The sequence below is a fragment of the Gekko japonicus genome, unplaced genomic scaffold, assembly GCF_001447785.1.
Source record: "Gekko japonicus isolate JY-2015 unplaced genomic scaffold, Gekko_japonicus_V1.1 scaffold3642, whole genome shotgun sequence".
In the NCBI taxonomy this organism is placed as follows: domain Eukaryota; kingdom Metazoa; phylum Chordata; class Lepidosauria; order Squamata; family Gekkonidae; genus Gekko; species Gekko japonicus.
In genome coordinates, this window is record NW_015164308.1 from 53,962 (window position 1) to 63,584 (window position 9,623).

The window sequence follows — 9,623 nt, forward strand, 5'->3', positions numbered from 1 at the left end:
TGTGAGCTAGCTCACACTAAATCAAGCTTAAGGAGAACACTGCCAAGTGGGGCCTGGGGATCCCCCGGAATTCCAGCTCCTCTCCAGACTACAGAGATCAGTTCCCCTGGAGAAAATGGATGCTTTGGAGGGGGGACTCTGTGGCCTTGTGCCCCACTGAGGTCCAGGGATGCCAGCCTCCAGGTGGGGCCTGGGGATCCCCCGGAATTCCAGCTCCTCTCCAGACTACAGAGATCAGTTCCCCCTGGAGAAAATGGATGCTTTGGAGGGGGGACTCTGTGGCATCCTACCCCCACCGAGGTCCCTGCCCTCCCCAGGCTCCACCCCCAAATCTCCAGGACTTTCCCAGCCTGGATCTGGCAACCATACTCCTCATCCCCTGCCGACGGCTGGGGGAACCCGGATACCCCATATCCACCCCCCTCCCCCCGGAAGCAGGGTGGGGATCCTCACCATGACAGGAGAAGAGGCGACTTTGACTGTGGTGGGTAGCGTGGTGGTGCCGGGAGACACGGCCACCGTCTTCACTAGGGTGGTGCCGGCGGGGACGCTCAGCATGGTCGGGGCGGAGGAGGGTGGGATCTTCTGAGTGGCGGCAGCCGCCGCCGCCAAAGCGGCCATGCCACTCATTTGAGGGCTGCTGCCAATCACCTGATGTGGGCGGGAAGAGAGAGAGAGAGAGAGAATCAGGAGACTGATTGAAGCAAGGGACCCTCCTGCTCGACAGTATTCTTTCCCGCCCCAGGATTCTATTGCACCCACAGCCAACGTTGGCGCAGCGTCACTTACTGTCCCTTGAGGGGTCTGTGTGGGCACCACCATGCGCACACCCGCTGGTAGAGACGTCACCGTCATGGGGCCCTTCCCGGCCTGCCCCGCTGAACGCACCGTGACCAGCGGCGGCCCTGTGGTGGCCTGTGGACCTGTGACTTTCAGCACGGTCGGGACCGCTGCGGAAGAAAGGAGCAAAGACGATCAGGCAAACCGGAGACCCCAAACAAACTCGGGGGCTGCGATTGCCACGCCGCAACTGTGGCCGTGTTCTGTGCATGGCCCCTGCCGCCACACCCCATCTCCAGATGAGCGCAAGAGGAGTCCCCAAGCGCCAGACTCCTTGTACGGAACAATCAGAAGCAGGTGGTGGGCCACTGTGTTGGTCTGAAGCAACAGAGCAAAGTTTGAGTCCAGTGGCCCCTTTAAGACCAACACAGTTTAATTCTGGGTAGAAGCTTTTGTGTGCAAGCAGACTTCTTCAGATACCCGAAGAACAAAGTTTGAATCCAGTGGCCCCTTTAAGACCAACAAAGTTTAATTCTGGGTACAAGCTTTTGTGTGCCCGCAGACTTCTTCAGATACCTGAAGAACAAAGTTTGGATCCAGTGGCACCTTTAAGAACAATAAAGTTTTCACTCTGGGGGTAAGGTTTCATGTGCACGCGCACTTCATCAGATCATCAGTGTTGATGTCAAAGAAAACCAGGGGCTCAAAAGCAGTTCTGTCCCCTTCTGAGTCCCCCTTACTGGCTCACCCAGGATTAGTTTTTTATTTGCATTATTAATTGTCTACCTTCCTCACTTGGGACACAGAATGAGCCAATAAAAGTGACAGGATGGGATGGCCAATAAACAACACAATAGGATTAGGGCTGCAGAACCAATCAGAAATCTGAAAATGGAACTAAGAAATTCATTGAAGCAAAAAGTATTATCTTGACACATTAAATGATGCAAAAATTACATAGTAGGACCCTGGCAAGCTAAACACAATAGCATAGACCACAGTACCTAAGAACTTGTCCAGGTTATTTTGTGCATCATTTTTAACAGTGCCACTCTATTGCCTGCCTCGAAAAGCCCTCTCGAATAATTCTGTTTTGCGTAGCTTGTGGAAAGCCAGAACAGAAATGGCACCGTAGTTAGTGAGTGAGCCCCGCTCGCAAAACTGCTCTGTTATTCGGCAAGTGGATAAACAGGCTTAAAGGAGTCATGTAGACTGGGAGATTGAATCATAGAATGAGAGTTGGAAGAGATCTTGAAGGTCATCTAGTCCAACCCCCTGCACTCTGCAGGAACACAGCCGAAAGATAGCCTTACAATATACCCGAAAGATGGGACGGCTCTCTGCATCCTTGGATAGCATGTCCCAAAAGGCTAAATTTCACGAGACAAATCTATATTTCTTTCAGGAGCAGCCACAGACCCCTCCTGTTTCCGAAACCTGGGGCCACTCCAAAAAGGCCCTGTTCCTGACCTCAAGGAGACAATGGCTTGTATCAGGCCACCCTGGCTCAGTCAATCAGGAAGCCTTCTTCCAGCCTGAGAAACCTTCCTCTGTAGGACAGTTCCAGAGGCTCAGCGTGTCGGTCTGCATTAGAATGGCGAGAGTCGAGTCCAAAAGCACCATAGACACTGCCAAGATTTTTGGATATGAGCTTTCCAGAGTCAGAGCTTTTGTATCTGATGAAGGAAGCACTGACTCTCAAAAGTTCACCCCCCGAAAATCTCGTTGGTCTGTAGGAGGAGGCTCAGAGACAAACGCAGCTCACACACCAAATCATACCAGGAGGTGCGCGCGCAGGCCTCGGAGCAAGGCTTCCTAGAAGTTTGCTCATGCAAGGCAATACACAATCCACGGGTGGTTACAAAAGCCAGTTAACAGCTGACAGGGCAGATCTCTGGTCGACCTAAAAGGGGGTGTCATAAGAACATAAGAGAAGCCAATGTTGGATCAGGCCAACACTCTGTCATACACTGGCCAAAAATACCAGGTCCCATCAGGTGGTCCAGCAGTGGGGCCAGGACACTAGAAGCCCTCCCACTCTTGCCCCGCCCCCCCCAAGCACCAAAAATACAGAGCATCACTTGCCCCAGACCGAGAGTTCCTATCTATACCTTGTGGCTAATAGCCACTGATGGACCTCTGCTCCATATGTTTATCCAATTCCCTCTTGAAGCTGTCCATGCTTGCAGCCACCACCACCTCCTGTGGCCACGACCTCCTGTGGCAATGAATTCCATGGGTTAATCACTCTTTGGGTGAAGAAATACTTCCTTTTATCTGTTCTAACCTGACTGCTCAGCAATTTTACGGAGTGCCCACGAGTTCTTGTATTGTGAGAAAGGGAGAAAAGGACCTCTTTCTCCACCTGCTCTATCCCAGGCATAATCTTATAAACCTCGATCATGTCACCCCTCAGCCGTCGTTTCTCCAAGCTAAAGAGCCCCAAGCGCTTTAACCTTTCTTCATAGGGAAAGTGTTCCCATCCTGCTTTCACACCTCTTACCTTGTGGGCGGGGAGTGGTGGCGGTGGCGGCGGCAGCCACGGGAGCAGGCATTGGCATCGGGCTGCTAGGCACGGTGGGCAGCACCTGGATGGTGGCGGTGGTGGTCGGCGGAGCGGGAGCAGCAGAGGCGGCGGCGGCGGCGGCAGTGGCAGCGGCCACCGCTGTGGCCTGGGGCACCAGCGTGATGCCCATCTGCGCTAGCGGCTGCACAGCACTGGCCAGTGCAGCTGCCGCAGGAGCGGGGCTCTTGGGGGGGTTGACAGGCACGGAGGGCACGGGGTTGGCGGCCGGCGTGGTGGCGGCCGGGATGTCGTACTTCTGCAGCTGGAGCAGGTACGTGTCGGCGGTCGGGACGGAGCCCCAGCTCACTTCCAGGGAGTTGGTGTTGGCACGGACCAGCTGCACCCGAGAAGGTGGAGGAGGTTTCTCTGCAAAGGGAGAAGGAGCGGAAGGCGTTAGGGAAAAAGACCACTTCCAGGCAATGCTGTGGAGCCTTGTGAACAAAAATTCTACTTTGCGAGCTACTAGCATTAACGTTGTGAGCGGGTAGTTTATCATTGCGGTCTTGAGACCAACGTACAGAGTAAGCATAAGACAGTCAGAATATACAAAATACAAAAAAAATAGAAATCTGAATTTAAGAACTTGCAAGCGAGTGATTTGGCTACTGTATAAATCAGTTTGCTCTGGAGCCTTCCTTCCTGAACAAAGCAAAAATGTGTGAGCCGGAGGCTAAAAAAACCCTGTGAGCTAGCTCGCACTAACTCAGCTTAGAGGGAACACTGCTCCTGGGGCAGGGCCTGCAAAGGAACTCCAGTCCTCCCACACCCCAATACCTTTCAGCACGTAGTCTAAAAAAGGAATTTGCTGTGAGTTAAGTGTGCTCTTTCTCAGAAAGGTTAGTCTCCCGAGTCCATTACAAGCTGAAAAGACTGAGTTAACACGTTTCCCCGCCTAACACGGGCAGAAGGAAGTCCAGAAGGAAGCAACACAACATATCCTGAGCCAGGGACGGGCTGTGGCTCAGTGGTACAGCATCTGCTGGACATGCAGAAGTCCCAGGTTCAATCTCCAGTTTAAAAGGATCAGGTAGGAGGTAATGTGAAAGACCTCCACCTGAGACCCTGGGGAACAGCTGCCGGTCTGAATGGGTAATAAATTTGATGGACCAAGAGCCCGATTCAGTACAGGGCTGCTTCATGGGACAACCTGTGTTTTAAAAGAGGAGTTATGCTACTCAGTCTGATTCAGGATAAGCCTGCTGTGTGTATATCACCAGAAACCGTGATACCTATGCTACACCCTATAGGCTCAGAGAGAACATAAGAACATAAGAGATGCAAGCCATACCACTTCGGCTTATAAGTAGGAGCAGGGCTATTTTGGGGCATGCCCAGCAGGAGTTCATTAGCATAATAGGCCACACCCAACAGCAGAAACTCACTGGAATTGGCTACATTAGGGGTGTGTGGCCTAACATGCAAAGGAGTTCCTGCTACAAAAAAAGGCCCTGGATTTTGACAACAAGGTAAACAGAATAAGAAGCAAAAGGTGGGTGTGGCTGGATGACCACACTTCTGGTAACATGGGGGTATGGCCTAATATGTTAGTTATGAGCTGTACTATCAGAGGTGTGGCCTAATATGCTAATGAGTTCCTGCTGGGCTTTTTCTACAAAAAAAAGCCCTGAGTAGGAGGAATTGTAGGGGTGAATTTTCCTGGTCCTTGCTGTTTTGTTTTTTTAAAGTGAACTCCCTCCACACGGCCTCCACACAGCCTCTCCCTCCTTTTTGCCATGCTGGTTTTCCAAACGAAAAAAAGATTCTGATACCAGAAATATTCAAAACAATGGAAAGCACTGTGAATAAAATCTTGCTGCTCGAGATGGTGAACGCTGTTTGAACCAAACATTCGGAAGAAGAGCCTCCCCACGGCCTCCACACAGCCTCTCCCTCCTTTTTGCCATGTTGGTTTTCCAAACAAAAAAAGATTCTGATATCAGAAAAATTCAAAACACTGGAAAGCACTGTGAATAAAATGTGGCTGCTCGAGGTGGTGAATGCTGTTTGAACCAAACATTCGGAAGAAGAGGAGACTGAATTTATACCCTGCCCTTCACTATCCAAAGGAGTCTCAGAGCGGCTTACAATCTCCTTTCCCTGCCTCACAACAGACATCCTGTGAGGCAGGTGGGGCTGAGAGAACAGCTCTGAGAGAACTTGTGACTGACCCAATGCCACACCAGCAGCTGCATGAGGAGTGGGGAATCAAACCCGGTTCTCCCAGATTAGAGTTCATGCTCTGTCCTAACCACTACACCAAACTGGCTCTGGAATGCTTAACCAAACCCCCTTCCTGCAAGCTGGGAGCAGTTCTCCTTCTCTTACACCTTTGGGCTAAAATGCTCAAGCGCAGTGGTTCTTCTACCTCTGGCAATGCTTCCTCTAAGCTGTGAAGTCTTGTGAGCAACAGTTCTACTTTGTGAGCGACTGGCATTAAAGCTGTGAGCGAAAGATTTGGCTACTGCATGCATTAGTTTGCTCTGGAGCCATCCTTTCTGAGCCAAGACAAAAATCTGTGAGCCGGAGGCTAAGAAAACGGTGAGCTAGCTCACAATAACTCAGCTTAGAAGGAACACTGCCAGGAAGGCCTGTACCATATGCTAATTCCACCTGTATGAAGTTGCTCTTGGTCTGGATGGCCTCCAGACCTTTATGACCACCTGCATCCCAGCTGCTTCACCCGACTCACTCACCTGTCTCCAGGTACCAGAGATCCTTGCAGCAGACCTGGTTGTTCCAGGCCTTGCGGTAGCCGTCACGCCCGCTCCAGATATACAAGCGTGTGTTGATGGCCACGGCACAGTGGCCGGCTCGCGCCCGTGGGATATTGTCCTCCAGCGTGTCCATTAGAATGGGCTCCCAAGCCATGGAATCTACACGCATAGAAAAAAAAAGTCAGACAGAAAGGGGGGGGGGAGGGCTTAAAGACTTGAGATGGTGCCTGTGAGGTTCCTGCTATTGTGGAAGACGGTTTTTATCTTTAAAACACTCTCTGTGTACCCAAACTTGGTAGTTTTCTGCTGCCACCAGGAATGGAAAATTCCAAATCTCTCTCTTTCAGTAGGGTCTGGGCACGTCAGAGGACTATGTGGCCCTGAGGAAGAACTGTACTGATTTCTGGGATTAAGTTTAAACAAGACACGATTTATTTATAAAAGAACAAAATAGGTTTCTGGTTATTTTTGAACTGCTGTTGAAGAAAGGAACTTGTAAATATAATTGGCAAAGCTTGGTGTCACACTCAAGTCTCTTAAACATCAAACTCCACTCTGACAGGCCAATCTCTTTCAACTCCACTCTGACAGACTAATCTCTCTTTCTCTCTCACAGTCACACAGGCAAAACTGCTTGTCTTATTCACACAGAATAAACCATTTGTCTAACCACACAGAATAGACACAACTTGTTTCTTTGGCCATAAAGACTCTCTCACAAAACTCTTACAGTCACATAGACTGAAATTCACACAGACTCTCTTCAAAACTCTTCCACACTTGTTTCTCTCGTATCACAGAATCTCCTCATAGACACACACAGGGTGCGTTCAGACGGTACGTTGAGTCTGCTTTCGGCACGCTTCAGTAAGGGATTTTATATCCACGTTCACACACCCAATGTCTGCGCACAGTCCCCAGCCGTCGCTTTCCGTTTCAAACCCCCTTTAAAACGGAGTATTTTGTTACCAGGTCCCCAAGTGGTGTTTTCCTGATTCTCTGGTTCTAGCCACACTTTTCTGATGTCTGATTGCTCCTCGGTCGAGCCACTTCCGCTCGGAAGCCCGAGGCTTCCACTCTTTGCCCGCCATTTTATTTTAGCATTGGCGGTATTGCACACAGGTGGAGCTCCACTCCCACGTTATTAAAAACAAAGTTTAAACGGTGCCTAGTTTTGTTGGTTAGACAAGTTCGGGATCTCACGGAGGCCAGTTTCAGGGTCAAAGTTTAAAGGGAGTGTTTGAGAGCCAGTTTGGTGTAGTGGTTAAGTGTGCGGACTCTAATCTGGGAGAACCGAGTTTGATTCCCCACTCCTCCACTTGCACCTGGCTGGATGACCTTGGGGAAGCCATAGTTCTGACAAGAGCTGTTCTTGAAAAAGAGCAGTTTCTGTCAGAGTTCTCTCAGCCCCACCTACCTCCCAGGGTGTCTGTTGTGGGGAGGGGAAGGGAAAGGAGTTTGTAAGCCGCTCTGAGACACCTTTGGGTAGTGAAGGGCGGGGTATAAATCCAATCTCTTCCCTTCTTCTTCTTCCTTTAAAGTTTAAAGGGAAGTGTTACAGCAGTTGGGTTGCAGTGGAAATTGCTGTTCTGCGCACGCGCAGAAAATTTAATTCTACAGATGGCCGCCTATGTGCATGCCCAAACTGAGAGGGGGGGAAAAACATGGCCACCTGTGTGCATGCCCAAACTGAGGGGGCAAAAAACACCGATGCACGCTCCAGCATGTGGACGGCGGGGAGCGATGTGGCTGCGCAGCAATCAGAACAAGCAGGTAAGTGTGATCGCAATTTAAACTGCTCCCGGCATGCCCGTCTGACCACACCCACACAGAATCCTCTCAGATGCCCCTCCTCCCACAATCAAATCACACTTGTCACCCTCTATCACTCTTCTCATATTACTGCAGTCAAACGAAAACATTTAAAGTAACACACACACACACACACACACCAAACCATGGAATCATTACAGTGCCGCTTCTCTCTCTCTTCACATACCTAGGTTGAGGCAAGCCAGGGTGTTTGTGCATTTCCACTCCTTTTCATGCGTGGCCACTTTAACGTCGTCCATGACGAGTGGCACCCAGCCCCCAAACACGTACATCCTGCCAAGGGAACAGAAGATAGTAGGGCGTAGTGGACAGAGTCTCAGGCAGGGATGACCCAGGTTCGAATCGTTTCTTGACCGTGCAGATTACTGGGCTACTTGGGCCTACGGGCGCGCAGGGCCATCGCAAAGGTCGAGTGGGAAAGAACCAAATCTGGACATGGGCAATGACACTGGGGAACAACCACTGGTAATGGCAAACTATTGATTTTAACTAATCATTTTTAATGTGTTTCCTTGCATTTTTTATTATTTGCACTGTACGCCGCCTTCAGTTCCTGTAAAATAGAAAGGTGGCTAATAACTGTTTCAAATCAGGTAGAGAAAATGAATAAAAGGAACAGGCCAGCCAGCGGCCAAACGAGAGAAAGCAGCGGATTCCGCTGCCGACACTCCGCACTTTACGTGCCGTCAGGTTGTGGGGTGGCTTACGGGCCCCAGAGGGTTTTCAAGGCGAGAGAGGAGCAGAGGTGGTTTGCCACTGCCTGCCACAGCATAACGACCCTGGACGTCCCTGGTGGCCTCCCAACCAACTACTAACCAGGGGCAACCTTGCTTAGTTTCTGAGATCTGACAAGATTGGGCTAGGCTGTGGGCACTCCAGGTCAAGGCAAGAGACAAGCAGAGGTGGTTTGCCATGGCCTGCCTCTGCGTGGCGACCAGTGTTCCCTCTAAGCTGAGTTAGTGTGAGCTGGCTCACAGTTTTTTAGCCTCTGGCTCACACATTTTTGTCTTAGCTCTGGAAGGAGGGCTCCAGAGCAGACTAATTTATGCAGTAGCCAAATCACTTGCTCACAACTTTAATGCCAGTAGCTCGCAAAGTAGAATTTTTGCTCACAAGTCTCCACAGCTTAGAGGGAGCATTGGTGGCGACCCTGGGCTTCCTTGGTGGTCTCCCATCCAAGTCCCAACCACTGCTCCCTCTAAGGTGAGTGAGTGTGAGCTAGCTCACAGTTTTTTAACTTCCGGCTCACACGTTTTTGTCTGGGCTCAGGAAGGAGGGCTCCCGAGCAAACTGATTTATGCGGCAGCCCAATCGCTCGCTCACGACTTGAATGCCGGTAGCTCACAAAGTGGGATTTTTGCTCACAGGACTCCACAGCTTAAGAGGGAGCACCGGTCCTGACCGGGTCCAACTCTGCTTAGCTGCTAAGAGCTGATGGGATCGGGCTAGCCCGGGCCACCAGTTACGGGGATAAGTACGAGAAGCCACGGCAGAAACCGGCCAAAAGGCCTCGTGCCCAGACTAGCGTACCTTAAACTTGACGCATAGAAAAGACACCGCCAAGGATACCAGGGAACACTGTTCTTGCGGGCTCTGCTGTCACTGGCCAGTCCCACCCCACCTTCCAATAGCAACCTACCCCACAGGGCTGCTGCAAGGATGACGTGGAGGGCGTGAGAATAGTGTCTGCGGCCTGAGCCCCTTGGGATAAGAACGGGAGAGGGACGGGG

At 51.0% G+C, this 9,623-nt stretch overlaps 1 protein-coding gene across 1 annotated transcript in view; it reads right to left on the bottom strand.

Moving 5' to 3' along the window:
- Window positions 1-9,623, bottom strand: part of LOC107108393 (host cell factor 1-like) — a 47,989-nt gene that overhangs the window by 31,084 nt on the left and 7,282 nt on the right. Inside the window, 5 exon segments of the mRNA XM_015408823.1 lie at window positions 454-651; window positions 790-950; window positions 3,284-3,712; window positions 6,040-6,219; window positions 8,060-8,166. Coding sequence (XP_015264309.1) covers window positions 454-651; window positions 790-950; window positions 3,284-3,712; window positions 6,040-6,219; window positions 8,060-8,166 — 1,075 coding nt within the window.